Below are 22015 nucleotides of genomic sequence, written 5' to 3'. Positions count from 1 at the left end.
GCACACAGTGGCACACATCCATACATGCAGGCAAAATAAACAAGAAAGCCCTCTAAAAAATTAGGGTCTCTATATAGCCCTGGCTGGCCTGGAACTTGCTATGTGTACCAGGCCAGCCTAAAACTTAAGAGAGCCTGCCTTTGCCTCCTGACTGCCGGGAATGAAGCTGTCCATGAACCATCATACCTGGCTTACTTTTACTTTTACTTATGTAGCGTTATGTCTGTGTGTGGGCATGGGCCCGTGGAGGTTGGAGCCTATGATGTCCTGGTGCTTAAAGTACAGGCAGTGTGAAGCACGAATGTGAGCTGGGAACTGAACTCTGGTCTTCCACAAAAGCAGTAATGCTCTTAAGGACTGAGCCATTTCTCCAGCCCCTCCCCATTTTTGTAAAATTATTTTTATGTGTATCAGTGTTTTGCCTGCATGTATCATGTGTGTATCATGTGTGTATCATGTGTGCCCACAGAAGCCTTAAGTGAGTACTGGGTCCCCAGGACTGGAATTATAGATGGTTATGAGTGTCCACATGTGTGCTGGGAATTGAACCTGAGCTCTCTGGAAGAGTAGTCAGTGCCATTAACCCCTGAGCCATTCCTGCAGCCCTCTTTATTTTTAATTCAGTGGTCTTATGTGGAAACTCTCCCATATAAGCCAGAGCAGAAGCTCAAGGACCCAGTCTGTGTCCCATGGCAACCCATAGCAGGAAGGCTTTCTGTGTGTAGGCCCCTGTCTGGTGGCTCTGTTTTCCACAGACACAGACCTGTCCTATCCTGCCCAGCTCTTCTGCAGGCTGCACCAGGAACCCAAAGCCTGCTGCTTGAGAGGCTGTCTGTGAACAAGCTAGGTTACATAATGCCGAGTCTGTCGTCAGAGTGGCCTGGACATGGGACTGGCTAAGTCGAGGATGGCTGCAGCGCTCTTACCTCCTCCTGCTCCTCCTCACTGTCATCGTCACTCACAACCGGCTTGGCCCGGGATCCCCGGCTTGGCCGCCGGCGGCCCCCCTTGAGTCGGTCCTGGGCCTTCTCCTTGCGGCCCAGCTTGATCTTCACCTTGACGGAGCGGGCTGTGGGGCAGCAAGGAAGCAAACCGTTAAGAGAGGCACTGCCTACTGGCATCTCAGTCTGCGGTGAGCTGCTGCAGCGTCTGCCCTTCCCCCTTACTCACACTCAGACTCGGAGCCTTCCTCCTCGCCCTCCTCCTCCTCCTCGCTTTCCTCGCCTTCACTGTCGTCCTCCTTCTCAATCTTCTGCCGTACGCTGGTGAAGACAGACTGCAGGACGATGGAGTCCTCATAGATCTGCAAGGACATAGGGCCTGTGTGACTCTACTGGAGCCCTGCTGCTCAGCAAGGACACCCTACAGCCTTTCCCTGGATGTCAAAATGCCCCGGAGAGAGGGGGGTCTGAGAGGTCTGTGTACTGACCAGTTCCTCCCTCACTGAGCTGACTTTTCAGGGCCCTGATGTCTACAAAGAGAAATGGTCTCCGCCCAGGTTCACATCTCTCCATCCCCTCCTGCTTTGGTTTCCACAAAATTCTGTGGGCATGGCATTTCCCTGACCTAACAAAGCAAAACCCATCTCCTAGAAGTCACCCCTCCCAGGTGTGAGAGGAATCTGCCAGAGGCAGGATGGGGACCACTGCCAGCCATTTAGTCACAAAAAAGGACACCTGGTACATATGGGGTGCCTTTTAAGAGCGCTGATACAGAACTAAAGACAAAATTGCAACGTGGGCTAGAAAGGTGGCTTCAGGAATGCTATGCTCCTGTAGGACTCAGGCTCCACTGCCAGCATCCACTCTATGGCTCACAACTACTTGTATCATTCCATTGAATCTAATTCCCTCTTCTGCCTCTGTAGGCACCTGACACCCTGGCTGGTAGGCAGCTGTGTGTGGCCCCTTTACTAATAGGGAAGGGGACACTGCTCTCAGCAGTAGTGGAAGAGACCAAATTGTCCAAGTTAGACAAACAGAAGCCCATAGGTGCCATGACAGTAGTGTGGGTGCTCACCAGGGAACCCTCGAGGTTGAACGTCTGAGCGTTCTGGCACAGCAGCATCACATCCTTCTCCAGGTCATTGAGGCTGCGGTACTTGTGGTTTCGGATGCGTTCCTGTGGGGAGGGAGGGAGGGAGGGAGGGACGGAGGCCTAACTCTGGGCACCATGACCTCCAGCCTGCCCATGTCGTCCCTCTGGCCCGGCCGTCCTCCCACAGCCCGGATCCTCGGCACCCGCGCACCTTGATCTTCTTGAAGTCCACAGGCTTTCGGATGAGCTCATAGTACTCAGGAAGCTCCTTGCGAGAGGGGAGCTGGATGAACACCTCGCTGAGCTGACGTCCACTGCTGCTGTAAGGGGACATGCTGTGTGTCACTCCACCCCAGAGACACATTGTGCCACCACACAAGGACAGACAATGAGAATTTAAAGACCTGTTAGCTCTTTAATCTTTTTTGAGAAAGTCTCACTGTGCAGAAGAAACTGGGCTCAAACTCAAGAGAAAGCCTATCTCTGCCCAATGGCTGGGACCGAAGGTGAGCATCTCTACGTTTGTTCTGCGAGTTATTTAAGTGTTTGAGGTCTTTGGACTGTTAGGACATTCCTGACAGATAATGAGGTCCACTGGCAGCAGGTGTGAGAAGTCTAATGACATTTCTAAGTCTAGCCCTGGAAGGAGCGTTACACTGCCACCCTCAGGAAGGTACATACATTCAGGCCACTCTCCTTCCCATCAACAGAGGGTTTTTTTTTTTGGTTTTTCGAGACAGGGTTTCTCTGTGTAGCCCTGGCTGTCCTGGAACTCACTCTGTAGACCAGGCTGGCCTCGAACTCAGAAATCTGCCTGCCTCTGCCTCCCAAGTGTTGGGATAAAAGGCTTGTGCCACCACAGCCATCCCATCCTACTTTCTTTTTCTTTGTTTCTACTTTCTATATTATACAAACCACATTTGCGTGCATGATGGCCACCTTACTGAGGTCACAATCCTCACGGGCGACTCTCCTGTGGGTGGGTGGCACTGAGCAGAGCATTTGGCACAAACCCCAAGATGGAAGAGGAAGAGCACAGCTGTCTTGGCCCTCCACAGGACAGCCGCCACTTCCTACAAGGATGGAATGTGGTCTGGGGCTACCCTGGCCCATCCACACATCACTCACCTCAGTGGTCCCTGTGGTGGGCAGTGTAAGCACGCTCTGCACCTCAGGAGCAGGTGGAGCCACAACCATCAGCAGAGCAAGTGGACCAGGTGTCCCAGGCTCTCTGAGTGGCTGGTACAAGGGGCCAGGATGCACCTGTCCCTGCTCAACCACCTGACCTACAACTCTCCAGCCCCTCAACGTTCTCAAATGGTAGGACAAGCCAGTGAGTGGGGTGGGGAAGCCATACCCACTGGGGCCAAGAGGCTGCGATCTGTAGGCAGGAGGGGTCCCTGTGGCACTGCGCTCTATCGCCACTTCACTAGCACCCTTGCATTCCTCATTATCATTCTTTTTTTTTTTTTTTTTTTTTAGATTTATTTATTTATTATATGTAAGTACACTGTAGCTGTCTTCAGACACTCCAGAAGAGGGCGTCAGATCTTGTTATGGATGGTTGTGAGCCACCATGTGGTTGCTGGGATTTGAACTTCGGACCTTCGGAAAAGCAGTCGGGTGCTCTTACCCACTGAGCCATCTCACCAGCCCCCTCATTATCATTCTTTCTCATGTAGCCCAGGTTGGACTCTGACTTGCAGTATAGTCAAGGACAACCTCAACCTTTACGCTTTCTCTTCCTTAAAAATCCTAAAATCAGCCGGGTGGGGGTGACACAAATCTTTAATCCCAGCACTCGGGAGGCAGAGGCAGGTGGATTTCTGAGTTTGAGGTCAGCCTAGTCTACAAAGTGAGTTCCAGGACAGCCAGGGCTATACAGAGCCTGTCCCCTGCCCCAAAAAACCCCAAACAAACCACAAAACCAGAAAAAAAACAAAATAGCTCCCTTAATTCAAAAATAGATGGTGTATACCCTTAATTCTAATGTTCAAGAGGCAGAGGCAGAAGAATTGCTGTGAATTTTGAGGCTAGCCTAGTCTACATAGCCAGTTTCAAGCCTGTCAGCCAGTGTTATAATAGTGACACCTTATCTCAAAAACCCAACCAACCAAATGTTCCAGTGGATTCCATACCTATTAGTCTATGGGCAGCACAAATTGGTCTTGGTGGATTATAAAAGGAAAAAAAGATGGGAAAAAACAGGAGTTGGAGGTAGACAATGAGTTAGTGTGAGAAGAAGGCAGTGAATATAATCAAAATACAGGAAAGTATATACACATTTTCAAGGAAAATTCTAAATGGCTGGACCAGATGGAATTCATTGGTAGTGTGTTTGCTAACACGCACGAGACCCTGGGTTCTATCCCAGATCCTCCCCACCCCCACCCCCCACAAAATCAAAATGAGTTAGCAGGCCCTCCACCAGGCCCCATCCTGGCATCCTCAACACACCCGGTGGGTCCCCATTTCTGGAAACAGTGACATGGGAGTTTTGCACGCTTGTCATGGAGGCTCTGCCTCCTGAAGCCACCAGGAACAGGCCAGTCAGGTGCCTGCCAGAGGCTGCTCCCCGACCCTGTACTCATCTCAGTTTTATAGGTCACAATGCCTGATGTAGACACGAGAGTCCCTTAGATAGGGATGGGACAGACAGGAGTTTTGTTCCTGCCTGGCACATACCCTCAGAGCAGCTGTCAGGGCACCACAGCATTAGCTTGTACTGACCCTATCGCTCTGCTGAGGAAGCAAGTATTCTTGAGAAGTTCCAGCCTCGTCCCCCTTGGCCTCTGTATCCAGCATGTGGGCGTGTGGACATGCCTGGTCTGTGTCCAGGAACTAGTGTCCTCTGTCCACGGCAGGGCTACATCTTCAGTACTTGCTTGCCCTGTGTGTCAGCCTCAAGGAGGCCCTGCCCAGCCCTTACGGCCAAGACAGATCCACTTCTTGTCTCCAGGCAATGGAGGTGGCTTAGCCCAGCTTCCTGCTGATGCACATGCCTGCTGTGGGAATTTCCATTTTCTACTCAAGAGCACGGGCTGGGTCCCCCCAATCTAGCCATGCCCCAGCTCCTGCTGTGGGGTTTTCTCAGCAGAGCCCTCCTGCTGATTGCAGCAACAATCCCTATAACCCTGAGCCTTAGCAAGAACTGGTTCATACTAACTGAAGACAGCTGGCACAGGCACGAACAGGACTTCCCGAGTTGGTGGAGCCCAAACAGGAGTTCAAGATAGCATAGACAGCTCAGCAAGCCCAGCCTCAATAACAAGACGTCCAATTCAGGTAATCAAATGCAGAAAGAAGAGCCTGGAAGAAGTATTCTCAAATATTTCCTTTCCCCCTCAGCTCTGTTCAGGGCCATGATGTTCAGGCAGTTTGGATGCGGACCATGGGCTGCTGATACGGGAAGGTTCAGCCTAAGAGCGGGCAGCCTCATTCCCTGAGCTAGAAACATGTACGTGTTTTTCTCTCTGTTCTTTTTTTTTTTTTTTTTTTTTTTTTGGTTTTTCCAGACAGGGTTTCTCTGTGTAGCCCTGGCTGTCCTTGAACTCACTCTGTAGACCAGGCAGAAATCTGCCTGCCTTTGCCTCCCAAATGCTGGGATTAAAGGCGTGCGCCACCACTGCCTGGCTTGTCCCTCTGTTCTTGACCGTGGATGGGACAGGACCAATTCCTGTCTTGACTTCCATCTCTACAAGGACAGACTGAACTGTGAGTAAGGAACCTTTCCTTCCTCAGCTGCTTCTTGGCAGGGCATTCTATTACACTGACAGAAATGAACTAGGCTAGGTGGTCACAAAAGCTGCTGCAGCCATTCTCCTGGAATACCATGGGAGTGGCTGTCCACCTAACCCAGGCTCAACCTTCCTAATGCTGCCACCATAAAATTAATTCATTGCTACTTTTGCTACTGTTACGAACTGCCTGGTCTGTGATTCCCGAAGGGTCACATCCCATGGGCTGAGAACCACTGATCTAGAAAAACCTGGCAGTCTTCTGAGTTGCTAGGTGCTTAACCCAGCACCTGGTGACATCTTCTTTCATGACTAAGTCGTGTTGTCAACCGACACTTACTGCCATCTATGTCCAGTTTGATCCTGGAGTCCTGGGCTGTACATAGGAACAACGCTGACTGAGTTCTAGGTCTTCTAAAAATTTTACTTTTGTTTCTGAGACAGGATTCTTCTCTCCACATATCCTTGTCTGGCCTACAACTCACTATGTAGCCCAGGCTAGCTTCAAAATCAGACTCTCTCTGCCCACGAAGCCCACTTATTCTAGAAAGTTCCAAAGCAGCAGTTGGAGTTCACACTCTGACAGTGCATGCCTGGCCATTTGTGTAAGTGCTATCACACGATGCCTGGCCCAACCTCAATGCCACATTTCCTTCTGTGATGAGCAGTGAAGGCTGCTGATGACAGTTATACTTGGATAGAAAATTTTGCTTTGAGCAAGTTAAGCCACACTCAGTTAAGGCACTGGAACTATGAGCTTAAAAAAAAAAAAAAAAAAAAAAAAAAAAGCCTTTCTCCCTTAAGCTGTATCTTCAGGGTATTTTATCAGAGCAACAGAGATGAAATGAGGGTGACACATAGATATTATGAAAGAAACCACTGGTCACAGGAAACCCTCCCAAGGCACTAGGTTGGCAGCAGATGGATGGCCCAGGCTAGGGCATTCACTGCAGCTCTTCCTTTCTTAGCTACTCTGCAGTGAGGGTACAGTCTGGCATGTCTGGTATGACCCGTGTTTCTGGGTGCACAGTGAAGATGAGCATTGTCGTGGAGACTCATACCCGCTGGCACCCCACAGCCTTTCCCAGTCATGGTCAGAACCTGGCTTTGCTCATGCACCCGGGGAGGGCCTTGTTTCACACACTTACTGCAAACCCTTTGCTATATGGCTTATTTCCTTCTCTTCGTGGTGTTCTGAGCTGAATAGATCTTAAGTCACTTACAGGGCCTTAAGTAAGTCCTGATGAAGGAGCATCACAGAGAATGTCCCCACCACTCTACACATCACCAGGTCAGAACTGGTCACCCTGACAAGATGTTCTCTCCAGCGGTCAGCGTCCCCACCCTGTCCTGCCTGCCCGACTGCCTCCCCACGAATGGCAGGCCGAGTCACACACTATGCTCTGCTGTTCACAAATTACTGGCATGTGAACAAAGTCTGATAAAACAGGCACAAAGGAACAAAGATGTACACAGGTGGCTGAGGGGCCTACAACTGTCCCTTGCAAAACAACTTTTCTTTTCTTCCTTCCTTTTTGTGTGTGTGTGTGTGTGTGTGGGGGGGGGGGGTTCAAGACAAGGTTTCTCTGTGTAGTCCTGGTTGTCCTGGAACTCACTCTGTAGACCAGGCTGGCCTCGAACTCAGAAATCCGCCTTCCTCTGCCTCCCAAGTGCTGGGATTAAAGAAGTGTGCCCCCACTGCCCGGCTGCAAAACTTCTAACAAGGAAGATCTACTGTAGCACTCCCTGTGTGTGTATCCATTGCTCTGTGGACGAGCTCTGAAAAATGCTTCTGTGGGTGAGAACTGAGGAAAATGAAACCTGAACCTCCCAGGGCCTGGATGATTTGACCAAGCTACGAGAACCCTGCTATCACTGGACATAGGAGCGAGGGCCATGGCCATAGCTTCCCAGTTGGGTTTCACTGCTTTAGCAAATAGCCAATGATGTGTGTATGTGTGTGTGTGTGGGGACAACAGTTGAGGACAGAGCCACTGCTGCTTCCTCATGCCAGCTCCTAGAACAGAGACTGCCTCTAATTCATTCCTGTCCTGTTTCATCACTACAGAAAGGGATGCAACCTAGAGTCCAGGGTTCAATTACTGAGGCCCTGCCAGGAAAGTCCCTGAATTGGTATACAAGTCTGCTTGGGAGTCAGCAGCCTGGGTGGGGCCCTTACCTGTGTTGCCACCACATGGACAGGGCCTTCTTCCATACCAGCTCAGCTGTTAGAAATAGCTACTGTTAAAGTTTGTTCTTTTCTTTTTTTGAGGACAAGGTTTCTCTGTATGGCCCTAGCTGTCCTGGAACTTACTCTCTGTAGACCACACTGTCCCCAAATTCAAGAGATCCACCTACTACCCCTGCCTCCTGAGTGCTGGAATTAAAGGCATGCACCACCACCACCACCAAATCACCAATTCTTATTTTTTGGTTGGTTTTTCGAGACAGGATTTCTGTGTAGCCCTCACTGTCCTGGAACTCACTTTGTAGACCAGGCTGGCCTCAAACTCAGAAATTCGCCTGCCTCTGCCTCCCAAGTGCTGGGACTAAAGGCCTGTGCCACCACGCCCGTCTCACCAATTCTTTTAAAGACAGAATCACATGTGTCCCAGACTAGCCTTGAATTCACTTCTGATGCCTCTGCACCCCCTCCCTGAATGCTGGGGGCTATGGGTGTGTACTTCTGCAGTACTGGGATGGAACCAAGGGTCTTGTATATACCACCTAAATATTCTGGCATCGGATAAACAGACCAGTCCTGCTTATTGTTCTTATTGTGGTCTCATGTTGGTCAACAATGGAATCTGAGCATAAGGTTTAAGAAGCCTGGAACACTGTCTGTGGAGCCCAGTGCTGTACGGGACACAATTTCCAATACCTCCATTTGGGGAAGAGATCCTGAATATGGCACTAGAGGAAGTCAGGCTGATAATGGAGCCTGTGACTACAGGTCCACAGGAATGGGGACTAGGGAGTAGGAGCAAATGGACAGCAAACTGACCGAGGCTAGAGGCAGACAGGGGAGGCCCAAGGTCTGTCTGCAGCAATGGGCAGGACTGGGTGGCCACAGCCCAGGCTCAATTTGTCAGCAATCCATCTGTAGCAACCTCCGTGTCAAAGAACACCTCAATCTTTTTTTTTTTGAGGCATCAGGAACCTGGGAACCAAAGGGTAATGGGTATTTTGGTCTAGCAGAACAAATGGGCTGGGGAGTTTGTGGTAACTAGATGTGGAGATCATGCCAGAGAGGTGAGTGGCTTACACACCACTTGTCGAGGCTTATTTAGTGGGACATAGAACCTTTGTTCAATATAAGGCCTTCCCAGGGATACAGGGTGCTGCTGACTCCAGGGGAACAGAGAACAGGAGGCAGGGGATCCAGCCCCCCTACCAGTCCTGCCTGTTTGCCTGTGAGCTGCAGGCTGATCACTGGTCTCATCATCACCTGCCTGCTTACTTTGGTGTGTAAATGTTTGGCCCAGGGCATGAAGCCCAAGATGAAATCTGTCTCTTAACCAGGACAGGTGGATCCTTTTCAAATAGATTCTAAGGTGAGCTCAGAGCCTTAAGTGGCTAGAACAAGGAAGTAGGCCACGGCTGCCCCAACTGAGTCGCAGAGTGAGCGCTGCATGTGGCCTGGCCTGTGGCTCATTTGGCCTTACTCTGGCCAGAGTCTGCTGCTAGCTTGTGGTTTTAGCCACAGACCTGGACCCACCAGGCAGCATGCCCAGATGTTACTCAAAGGTCCAGAGGCTGAAAAGCTAGGGGGCTCATTTGCTCCATCTTCCCTGAGGACTGCAGCACGACCCCCTCTACTTGGAAGAAGAGATTTAATTGTCCAAGTACCTCAGGCAAAGATCCACAGCCTGTCAGCAGGCATCTTCTCCCTTCCCCAAGCATTGACTCTCTTCTCTGAAAAACATCTTCCTTCTGCCTCTGTACACTGAGCAGGGGCCAGAAGAAGATAGTGTGGCCTGTTGAGAAGTCCCAGGCAGTGCTGCAATCTCTGGTTTATTTCTGGGCCTGAAACTCAGTGGCCTGACCTCTCAGTCTTGTTCTCCACTTGGAAACTGAGGCATAGAGATAGAACATAATTGTAAAATTTACCACTTTCAACCTTCCAGAAAAGAGAAGATGGAGTCAGATATGCTCAGCCTGGCAGTGTGTCTACCACCATGGAATGTCAAGTACAGATACCATTCCCCATCGTGCTACAACCCACAGTGTAAAACCTGAGGTCACCATGACCTCAGTACATAGCAGCAAGGTCTCTGGGAGGTCTGCAGCCCAGGCACAGCTGAGGGGTCCAAGGCTGGACACCTGGGTCAGCTGGCCATGAATGGCGCCCTCTAGTGCTCCAAAAGCTGTTCTTATGCACTTGAAAGATTCTGCTTGGTGCCCTTGTTTTTCCATGGTCCAAGACAAGGTAAAACCTCAACTCCTGACTCCATTTTAATTTTCTTTTCTTTTCTATTTTTTTTTGTTTTTTGTTTTTTGTTTTTTTGGGTTTTTTTGAGACAGGGTTTCTCTGTGTAGCCCTGGCTGTCCTGGAACACACTTTGTAGACCAGGCTGGCCTCGAATTCAGAAATCTGCCTGTTTCTGCTTCCCAAGTGCTGGGACTAAAGGTGTACGCCACCACGCCCAGCTTTAATTTTCTTTTTTTTTAAAAAGATTTATTTATTTAATGTATGTGAGTACACTGTAGCTGTCTTCAGGCACACCAGAAGAGGACATTGGATCTCATTACAGATGGTTGTGAGCCACCATGCGGTTGCTGGAAATTGAACTCAGGACCTCTGGAAGACCACTCAATGCTCTTAACCTCTGAGCCATGTCTGTAGACCTCACTCTTAACGTTCATCCATGTTTTGATTTCAAAGTTAAGACCTTGTGTTCCCCACCTCACTTCTCTGATGGGCCTTTGGCTGTTGTGTGCGACAGTGCTGGGGACAGGGCTCAGAGCACACGTGCCAGGCACAGCGTTATTCTTTTTTTTTTTTTCCCCGAGATAGGGTTTCTCTGGCTATCCTGGAACTCACTTTGTAGACCAGGCTGGCCTCTACCTCCCGAGTACTGGGATTAAAGGCGTGCGCCACCAAGCCTGGCTGGCGTTATTCTTGCTCTAGCAGCTCTCTAACATGGATGGAGCCTGAGACAGCAAGGAGAACAGAGTAGCTCCACTACAGGTAGCTAGGTAGTCAGGACCCTTACAGATCCCCGTGAGTTCCAGGCCAGCCTGGTCTACAGAATGAAGTCCAGGACAGCTAGGTCTATGCTGAGAAACCCTGTGGAGTAGGGTAGGGAGGAGCGAAGCACTGTGGTAATTCAGGTCCTTCAGGTTCCATTTTTAACTAGGCTCACTGCATATCTGAGTAGAGGGCTTTAGGAAGGAATCTGAAAAGATCCCAATCTGTAACCCCAATGCTCAGAAGGCTGAAGCAATTGGATTTCCTTAAAGTTGAGGCCAGCTTCGGCTATAAATAAAGCAAGTGCTTGCCTAAAAAACAATAAAGAGGTTAAGAGTACTGTCTGCTCTTCTAGAGGTCCTGAGTTCAATCCCCAGTAACCACAAGGTAGCTCATTACCATCTATAACGTGATCTGGTACTCTCTTCTGGCCTGCAGGACTATATACAGGAAGAGGACTATATACGTAATAAATAAGTCTTTAAAAAACAAATCAAAACAAAAACAAAACCCAACCAACCAACAACCCAAAAGGTTCAAACGTTTTCCTGAATATTTCATTTGATGGCTCAGAGTGCTCTGGCGGAAGACAGGTTCAAAGCACCTACATGGTGGCTCACAAGCATCTCTATATAACTCCAGTTCTTCTGCTCTCTGCCACCAGGCACACACAAGCTACAACACTCACATACATTAAAAGAGTAAAAAAAAATAAAAGTTTGATGTTTGTTAAGGCTGCATAGTGAGCTCTTGTCTAAAATAAGAAGTAAAACTGCAGTTTGATGCTACGGTGTTATTTCCCCCTCTTTTCTCTAGCACAGCCTGACAGAGGGTAAGGGTCATTGGACCTGACTTTGAATGCTGCCAGCCATGCCAGAGGCCAGTGCTGACTCAGAACCTTCTGGATGACAGGCATGTCATACACAATCTGTGGCCTCCGTCCTTGGGTGCTGCAAAGTGACCTCTGAGCCCTTGAAATGCCTTTCTGGGCAGGAGGTAGGGCTGTGATTTAAGCTGGTAAGTCTGGATCAGGCTGACCAGCAGAGGTAGTGGATACAGAGGTCAGTCATGTGAATGGCCAGATGTGAACACACAACCAAGTCCCAACAAAACCCCTGGGTGTCCAGGCATCCCTGAGGCTGGTGAGATGTCTCAGCGGTCAACACTGCTCTTCTGAAGGTCCTGAGTTCAAATTCCAGCAACCACATGGTGGCTCACAACCCTCCGTAATGAGATCTGATGCCCTCTTCTGGTGTGTCTAAAGACAGCTAAAGTGTACTTACATATAATAATAAATAAATCTTTGGGCCAGAGGGAGCAGAGGTTTTGAGTTCAATTCCCAGCAACCACATGATGGCTCACAATCATCTGTACAGCTACAGTGTATTCATATGCATTAAATAAATAAATAAATAAATCTTAAAAAAAAAAAGTTCCATTTATTACCAGAATTGTGGCTGTTCTGTTAGCTACTTCCCTTGGCCATTTTCATCTCCGCCTTTCTACCAGACTTTGCCTAAGCTCACAATGTACAGCCTAACAGCTTGTCTTGTCTTCCTAGGAGCAAGTTTAATTAAGTAAGTGTCAAAAGTACACACAAAATGAGCCACTGCTGTACCTAAACATAATTTTTGAAAATTTATTGAAAGAAAGAACGAACGAACGAACAAGAGAGTTTAACCGAGTAAGGTAGGTGGTATCTGACCAGAAAAATGAGGCAAGGCTGTCTTTCCTCAGGTGACACGTGATTGGGGCTATGAGGAATCCATGCTAGGGTGATGGGACCTGCTTCCAACGAAACCAGAGCTCACCGCCACCCTCAGACTCAGAGGCTTCCGGTGACGATCCTTTAATCCTTCCCTCTGTGGAGCCTAGATTCCTTGATACTGTCCACTCTAGTTAAACTCACACAGAAACCAAGTATCAAGCCCCAAGACCTCTTGTCCCCAGGGTCCTATATGCACACTGTCACTGCCTCACTAGGTGTGCAGCATTTAGGTTTCACTTAAAAAAAAAAAAAAAATAGGCTGAGCCCTGCAACAGAGCCATCTTGACAAACCAACTCTAAGAGAGTCTTCACCTTACCAACTGCACTACGATCACATTTTCTGTTCTCTGGAGACTGTCCTGTTCTACTGCTGGGTGAGTCACCTTTCACACCATGGAAGTGACATGAGGTGAAGGAAGCATTTTCAGTACGGTACAGAATGGAAGAAACTGAGGCCTTGGCACTTGGTTCTTTCATATGGATTGCTCCAGATACATTAAAATCCAGCGAAGTGCACACACTGTCAGTGACCTTACTACTGTCATGCTCACATCTAGAAATAAAGGTTCAACATTCATAGCTATCCAGAGTCCCTCTGGGGCAGATCACCACTCAGGCTCACTTGGAGGGTTCTGCTGCTTACTGTCTAGCACAGTGGATCAATCCCGGACTTCGCCCACGCTTGAAGTACACAGAGCTTTGTAGATAACGGCCCTCTAGACAGCAGCAGTATCTGTGCCCACAGCTCTCAGACAGAGGCTATTATAGTTGTCAAAGCTTCATGCCCCGTCGATGCTTCCTGTCTAGAAGACTGAAACCCTGCTGCTATGGACAAGGGTTGGGCTCTTGGGACAGAACAACTAACACAGAGGAGTTGAGCTTAGCTCAGAGGATGAGGTTTAGTTGCTTCAAGATCTTGGCCTCAACTGCCAAAATTTTGGATCTTTTGGATGTCTCTCAATTCTTTCATTAAAAAAAGATCAATTTGACGGCTCAGTATTTTTAAAACAGTACTTATTGTGTGTATATGTGGGAGCTTATACCATAAGCACATACATGGACATCAGAAGACAACTTGTCAATTCTTTTCTACCATGTGGGTCCTGGATATCAAATTCATGCTACTGGGCTTGGTGGCAGGTGGCAAGTGCCTTTTCCCAGTAAGGCATCCATGCCCCTTGCTCATTTTTGTTGTTTTCTGATATAGGCTTTCATTATGTAGGTCAGACTGGGCTCAAACTTGTGATCACCCTGCCTCAGCCTTACCCCAACCCCAAGGCTGGGCACCAGCACACAGAGGCCACTGTGGTTTTAGTGTGCATTTCGCCATGTTCTGTGTATGCAGGAACCCTGGCACTGCTTCCCATGGAGACTGGATCACCAAAAAACCCTTTGAGGAGGTATGCCTTCACACCTCTTGTCTATGTTTATAGCAACTCATCTTCCCACAGTCTGGCAAGAATCTGCAGCTGGGCAGTGGTGGCGCACGCCTTTAATCCCAGCATTTGGGAGGCAGAGGCAGGTGGATTTCTGAGTTCCAGGACAGCCTGGTCTACAAAGTGAGTTCCAGGACAGCCAGGGCTATACAGAGAAACCCTGTCTCGAAAAACCAAAAAGAATCTGCATTATTGCAAGGGAAACATCCTGTGGTAACCTGATTTTCTGATCTCTAGCTTCTCAGCCATTAGTGATACAGGCATGGCTTCTGCACCCCACTGAAGGGATGAAGGAGATGGAAGGTCTTTACTGGTAGTTTTTTCAAAAAAACTGTTTTACCCTTCAGAGTTTTACAACCATAATCTATTTCAAAGGAAAAGATGCTCATGATATGTAAGAGGGATCAAGGGCTGTCTTCTCAAGTGGCTATCCCAAACCTCAGGAGGGCTCACTTCAAAAGCCATCTTGCTTCCCTCCGACCTTCAAGTCTCCTTCACTTCAGTGTAAGTTTCCTCAGAACAGCAGCATAGGAATGGGCAAGCATGTGAAAGCACGCAATCACACACAAAGACACAATACAACACATAAGCCAGAGGCCAGTTATTTTCACTGGACTTTTACAACTCTCTATCTGGACACTGCAGTCCTCCATTTTCTTTCTGTGTGGAATCTGCCTGAGAGGTGAAGGCAGTGACTGTAGTTGACACTCATTTTTAAACTGCTCCCACTACATTTTCAGATCGAGCTGGGAAAGCTGTGCCAGAATGGACATGTGGAGGCAAAGAACAACCTGTAGGAGTTGGTTCTCTCCAAGTGGGTCCTGGGGATCAACTTCAGGCCACCAGGCTTGGTGGCAAGCAACTTTGTCCACAGAGCTATTGTCCGATACAATCTGCACTTACTGACTTAGATACCATAACCACCTTTAAACTGTTTTACTAACTGACTCTTCTCAGATGTGTGTGAAGACTCACAACTTGCTATAACTCTTTTCTCTGGATGACAAAACCCTTTCATAATTTGCTTACTGAGTCACAGAAAATTGTTACTGTAAAAATTCCATTAAGGGGCAGGCCTCAGCCAGTGTGTGTTGGAAAGATAAATTAAGACACCGAGCAATGGAAAGATGAACAAACCCCAAGCTTCATGCTTCCCACCTCAGGCTAGGCAAGGCCTTCGTGGGAACCACACGGCATCACCACAGAGGAGCAGCACAGCCTGATGCCGGCTTCGGCAGAGCAGAAAACATGCACTGTCTCACATGTGGCCAGACCTCACCAGACATTCCACTCTAAGAGTAAGTGGAACCCAGCAAGGAACAAGACATGGTCCACAAACTCACAACATCTAAATGACACAGGGAGAGGAAGAACTACGGACACAGCAGGAAGAACAGAGGCTTCAGTCGTCATATATCAAGCCACAACCTAAGTGCCAATCACCATGCCAACAGCTGCATCTGCTGCTGCTACTGCAGGGTGCACTCCTTCAGACAGAGCAACCGTCACATGCCACCTTTGCTGACACCCACATAGTGCCTCTCTATTCTGCCACTTGCTCTTTTCCTGTCATGATGGAAGATACTTGTATGTATCCCTAGACGTTCTAGGTCGGGCATGAAAACACAGGCCTCCAGTGTAGCTGTGTACCAGGTCCTACTCTATGCTTCTCCATCACTCTCAGGGACCCCTCCAGCACTGCCTCAGCTTACCTGTCTTTGTACTTGATCACAGCATCCACGATCTTCTTCATCTTCTTGGTGAGGTTAGGTGGGTTTGGGGACAGCTTCTCAGCAGGTGGCCGCCCACGTTTCTTCTGCTTCTTGCTCTCCTCATCCTTGTCACGGCTGCGGGTGCTGGTGGTCGGGGTGGAGGAGCCGGCCTCGCTGTCTCGCTTACGCTTACGTGAAGATTTCTTCTGCCGGACCTCCTCTTCGATCTCCTCCAGCGTGCCCTCCTCGATAGCCTTCAGGGTCAATAGTGGTAAAATAGGACAGCCAGCACCCAGGTCGATACAGAGAGGCCGAGACGCGTACTCTTGGGGCCCGGCTAGGGAGGGAGGACGCCCCCAGACTGACATCCTTCCAGCATGGCTGGCTCAGGGCACAATATCTACTGTGAACCCAGACTTGATTCCTGAAGGTAGGAAAGGCTAGTGCTCCTTTACTTTGATGCTCCACCCAGGGTCCATTCAGAAGACTGACCACACAGGATCATAAATGGGCCAGGCAAAAGCTCAGCCACAGTTATACAGACACCCAGAAGACCTTGCTCCGGGCTCTGTCACCATCTAAAATTCATTTATCGATTGACTGATTGATTGTGTGTGTGTACACGTATGTGGCAGTGGGAATAGAAGTCAGAGAACAAGCTATGGAAACTGGCTCTATTCTGTGGCCTCTAGGGACTGAACTGAGGTCAGACATGTTGGTAATAGCCTTGATTAGTATGGAGTGCAGTGGAATCAAGTGGCCACAGTGGCTAGCAGCCAACCCTCAGAACCTTTACTTGGGCCACTACGTGAGCCCCAGTGCAGCTGTGTGGCTGCAGCTCACACAGCTCAGGCCCACTGTGTTGTATGCACATCTCCTATCACTTTTACTACTGATATTACTGTTGATTACTTATTTGTTTTGATTCAGGGCTTCATGTAGCTTAGGCAAGTCTTGAACATCTGATCCCCTGCCTCAAATGTCCCACATCTGGGTAAGGCATGTGCCATCATGTGCATGCTTGTCCTCCACAGCGCTACTTTCTTCCTTTTCTCACTCTGTGTGGTGCTGAGGTGGGATTCAGGCCTCATGTGCCAGCTAAGCAGTGTCCTGATGCACAGCCTGTCTGCCTGCTCAATCTTTCAGTGCATTAGCTAGCACTAATTGAATTCCAACCAGTCCTTGGACATTTTAAAGCGTTTGTGTGTGTGTTTATGGGGGCAGGAGAGATGGCTCAGTAGTTATGAGCACTGGTTCCTCGTCTAGAAGACCTGGGTTCAATTTCTAGCATCTACATGGCAGCTCCCAGCGGTCTGTAATCTCAATTCCAGGGGACCTGACACCCTCACATAGACATATATAGAAGCAAAACACCTTCATTGTGCATTGAAAAAAAAGAAAAGATTAAAAAAGAAAGAAAGACTTATATTCCTCTTTTGTGTGAGATCATTCAATCCCATGGAGCTGGAGCTAACGGTAGCTGTGACATGGCGCTGGGAACTGTGGGTCATCTGAAAGGGCCGTAAACATCCTTACTACTGAGTGACCTCATCAGCCTCATCTTGTTGCAGTGCTGTGGATGAGAACCAACACCTTACACAGGCTTGCCAAGGTCCTGGCCCCTGAGCCCGTTCCATTGCTGCTAGGGCTGAAAAGAGACTGTCAGCAGACTCTTTTTAAATCAGTTTCCTCATGGTGAAAGTACCGAGATGAAGGACATGCTAAATAACAATAGTTAACTTAAAAGACTTCTCTAAGGGAGCTTGGGATCAGGGGAGGAGTCTAAATCAAAACACACCTAGCAGGTCACTGTTTCACCCTAAGACTTTCAGACAGTCACACAACACAGTATGGTCTGGCCAGGCCTCACCACAAAGTTACAAATGAGCTTCAGGCTGAAGCAGGGTAGAGAGGAAAAGCAGCATTTAGGGCGTGTGGTAGGGGATGAGACCAAGTTGTGGGCTCCAGTGCACATGCAGGAATGAGCAACTGTTCCCCAAATTTATGTCTACCCAGAACTTCACAAAGTGAGTGACCTTATATAGAAATGAGATCCTTGTGCTCAGTTGATGATTGTATTTTGGCAGGGAGCAGTACTGACTCAATTCCAGATTTGAAACGTGCTATCCTAGCAGAGAAAAGCAGCTCCAGCTCTCGTTTTATAATCTTGAATTAAATGTGGGAATTAGATCTCCTGGAGCTGGAGACAGGTGGTTGTGGGCCACCTGGTGTGGGGGCTGGCAAGTGAACATGGGTGCTCTGTAAGAGCAGGATATGCTCTTAACCACTGAGTCGTTTCTCATGCCCTTCAGCTTTTTGTGAGATTGTGTGTGTGTGTGTGTGTGTCTTGTGGGTAGTGGTGGCTACTAGCTAAGAGCTGCTGGAGCCCTAGAAGCTGAGAGAGCCAAGGCTATTACCCAGGCCCTCGAGGAAACATAACCCTGTCAGCAAATCACCTTCAGTGTCCTGGTTCTCCGCAAATGTTTCAGAATTATGTTGAATGGCCCAATTATGGTACTTTATCTAACCAGTCCCAGAAAAATACAGGACTGGGTAGTGACCAGATGAGCTAGAAGATTTGGGCACCCAGAGCGACCAGCCTCAAGAGTGCCATTGCCCACTTGCAGCATGGGAGAGGACCAGTTCTAGAAGTTTCATTAATGTAAACTGGATTTTTTTGAAGCAAGGTCTCCAGTAATCAGAGGCATCCTTGAATTTCTGACTCTCATACCTCTACCTCCCAAGTGCCAGGTTGCCAGGCATGTGTCACCATACCTGACTTTATAATTGTAAGTCTGTTATAATTAAGACATGCTCCCTTCAGCCAATGCTGCCAGGACAACTGGATATGCATATACAGCATTCACACTAGACCCCATCCTCATACTCTGAAAACTGAAACCAGATCACAGAACTTAATGTATGAAATAAAAGGATGAGAGCTGGAAGACAGCATAGCAGGAAAGCATCTGCAGTGCAAGCCGAGGACCTGAGCTTAGATCTGCAGTAGTCCACATAAAAGCCAGGAATGGTGGCATACACCCTTAGCCCTGGTATGTGTGGGGTATAAGGAGACAGGATGTCCTTGAGTTTAATGTCAAGCCAGTTTAGCCAATAGTTAACACCAAAAGGAGCCAGGAAAAAGGCTCAGTGGTTGAAAGCACAGACTGTTCTTTCAGAGGTCCTGGGTTCTATTCCGCACACAACCATCCCTAACTCCAGTTTCAGGACGCCTGATGCCCTCTTCTGGCCTCCGCAGGAACAGACATACAAGCAGGCAAAATACCCATATACCTAAAATAAGTCTCTAGGGGAAAAAAAATACTGAGACACTCATGAAGTAATCTATATTTTACAGTTGTATTTTTATTATTTTATGTGTATGAGTATTATGCCTGCATATACATCTGTGAATCATGTGTGCCTGGTACCGAAGTTGGTGAGCCTGTACTGGTGCTAGGAATTGAACCCAGGTCCTCTGCAACAACTGCTCTTAACCACTGACCCAATTCTCCAGCCCCGAAGTGTTATATTTCTAAAAGAAGTAAAACTACAAAACGCTCAAAACAAAAGGCAAAAGTCAGGCCTGGTGGTGCACACCTATAGTCCCAACACTTGGGAGACTGAGGCAGGAAGATCACCATGAGTTTGAAGACAGCCTTGGGAACATAACCACCAAGCCAGCTAAGGATGAAACAGTCAACCCACAAAGTATAAGGAAAAACAAGACAGAAAATGGGGCTAAATCTTTGTACCTTGAACTTGTCAAGTCTTAGACATATATCAAAGCAAAAAACAGTAAGATAAATAGCACCACCAGATCACATGACTGCACAGACTGCAAATCCTGACTTCCACGTGGTGTGGCATATGTGCCCCACTCATATCCAAATATCATGTACATTCAAAATAGTAATAAATCTGAAGGATATCATCCTGAGTGAGGTAACCCCATCACAAAAGCAGTCACTTGATATGCACTCACTGATAAGTGGATATTAGCCCAGAAACCTAGAATACCCAAGATACAATTTGCAAAACACAAGAAAATCAAGAAGGGCTGGTGAGATGGCTCAGTGGGTAAGAGCACCCGACTGCTCTTCCGAAGGTCCAAAGTTCAAATCCCAGCAACCACATGGTGGCTCACAACCATCCGCAACAAGATCTGACTCCCTCTTCTGGAGTGTCTGAAGACAGCTACAGTGTACTTACATATATTAATAAAATAAATCTTTAAAAAAAAAGAAAATCAAGAAGAAGGAAGACCAATGTGTGGATACTTAGTTCCTCCTTAGAATAGGGAATAAAATACCCATGGAAGGAGTTACAGAGACAAAGTTCGGAACTAAGATGAAAGGATGGACCATCCAGAGACTGCCCCACCTGGGAATCCATCCATAATAAGCCACCAAATGCAGACACTATTGCATATGCCAGCAAGATTTTGCTGACAGGACCCTGATATAGCTGTCTCTTTGAGGCTATGCCAGTGCCTGGCAAATACAGAAGTGGATGCTCACATTCATCTATTGGATAGAACACAGGGCCCCCAATGGAGGAGCTAGAGAAAGTACCCAAGGAGCTAAAGAGATCTGCAACACTATAGGTGGAACAACAATATGAACTAAACCAGTACCCCCCTGGAGCTCGTGTCTCTAGCTGCACATGTAGCAGAAGATGGCCTAGTCGGCCATCACTGGGAAGAGAGGCCCCTTGGTATTGCAAACTTTATATGCCCCAGAACAGGGCCAAGAAGTGGGAGTGGGTGGGTAGGGAAGCAGGGCGGGGGGAGGGTATAGGGGGCTTTTGGGATAGCATTTGAAATGTAAATGAAGAAAATAGCCAATAAATAAATAGAACCAAAACAAACAAACAAACAAACAATAATAAACAGCTTTAAGAGGAGGGTCAGGAGAGATGGCTCAGGGGTTAATAGTTCAGACTACTTTTGCAGAGAATCTGGATTCAATTCCTAGCATCCATGGCAGGTGGCTCACAACCTCTACCGGCTCCCAGCAACTCCATCTTCAGGGGATCAGGTGCCCTCTTCTAAACTCATTGGCTGTGAGCATGTACAAATGCACAAAAATAAAAACAAAATAAATAGTAAGAAGAAGAAAAAGGGAGGAGATTAGAGGAACAGAAAAGAAGGATCTACCTCTAAGTCTATCTGTGATAAGAAACTTTAAAGCTCTATTGGGGCTGGCGAAATGGCTAAGTAAAGGTACCTTGTTGCCAATCTGATGACCTGAGTTTGGTTCCTAGGATTCACATGGTAAAAGGTCAGACTTGCCTCTCATCAAGCTGTCCTTTGACTTGTACATACGACATATCTTGGGTGCACCCCTCCCCAACCCCCACAAATGCACATATGCATATTTCCAGCTAATAGAAACATAATTTAAATTACTCATGAGGCTGAGGCAGGACGACTGTTTGAGCCCATGAGTTAGAAAACAAAACAGGTAACACAGTAACAATATCTTCTCAAAGGGGCAGGGGTGGGTGGCAAGGGACACAAACTAACTTCTCCAGAAGATACAGGAATGGGCAAGAAACAAAAACCACACAACCAAGGCAAGATGGGACAGGTCTTAATGAGGATGTGGCAAGACCAAGGACTGGCTGGCGCATGTGTGGCTGGCCATTTGTTCTACTGACACCAATCCCTGGTACGCAAAAGGGATGGTAAGGCAGGCACGCATGGCTCACCATGTATCACCCAAAACAGCCCTTCAAAGAAGCAATCCAAACACCCACCTACTGGTGGACAGAAAGATAAGGAAGCACTCTGAAGAATGCAGCATTAGGTGCTGTGCTCACAACAGTGACATCATGTGAAGAACGGTAGCGTGGTGCTTGCCTGTAGTAAGATCACTTGTTGGGGTGTGGAGGACACAGGAAGATAAGAGTGCAAGGCCAGCCTGGGCTACACAAATCACGAAAGTACATCAATCGGTCAATTAAAAATATGCTAAGTAGTGCTCATTGGCAGCACATACACTGAGAAGCTTAGTACGGCTCCTGCCGAGGATGACACACCACCTGTGAAGTATTCCAGATTTAAAAACAAAAACTGCCAAGGGCACTAGTGGCCACCAATATAAGACAACAAAGGAGTTAACACAAGCAAT

The 22015-nt window shown here is 48.1% G+C and overlaps 1 protein-coding gene across 16 annotated transcripts in view; it reads right to left on the bottom strand.

The window, feature by feature from the left end:
* The window catches only part of Smarca4 (SWI/SNF related, matrix associated, actin dependent regulator of chromatin, subfamily a, member 4), an 88125-nt gene that overhangs the window by 2074 nt on the left and 64036 nt on the right, over positions 1-22015 (bottom strand). For 6 of the 16 annotated variants that reach the window (XM_011242434.1, XM_006510117.2, XM_011242438.2 and 3 more), the window contains 5 exons: positions 15882-16144; positions 2249-2357; positions 2020-2121; positions 1171-1303; positions 927-1069 (listed from right to left, as the gene is read on the bottom strand). In XM_011242434.1, coding sequence (XP_011240736.1) covers positions 927-1069; positions 1171-1303; positions 2020-2121; positions 2249-2357; positions 15882-16144 — 750 coding nt within the window. The remainder of the gene's footprint in view (positions 1-926; positions 1070-1170; positions 1304-2019; positions 2122-2248; positions 2358-15881; positions 16145-22015) is intronic. The other 10 variants (XM_006510122.2, XM_006510119.2, NM_001357764.1 and 7 more) reach the window with 3 other exon arrangements.

The sequence above is a fragment of the Mus musculus genome, chromosome 9 (genome assembly GCF_000001635.26).
Source record: "Mus musculus strain C57BL/6J chromosome 9, GRCm38.p6 C57BL/6J".
Taxonomy (NCBI): Eukaryota; Metazoa; Chordata; class Mammalia; order Rodentia; family Muridae; genus Mus; species Mus musculus.
This window is presented reverse-complemented; position numbering and strand designations above follow the sequence as displayed.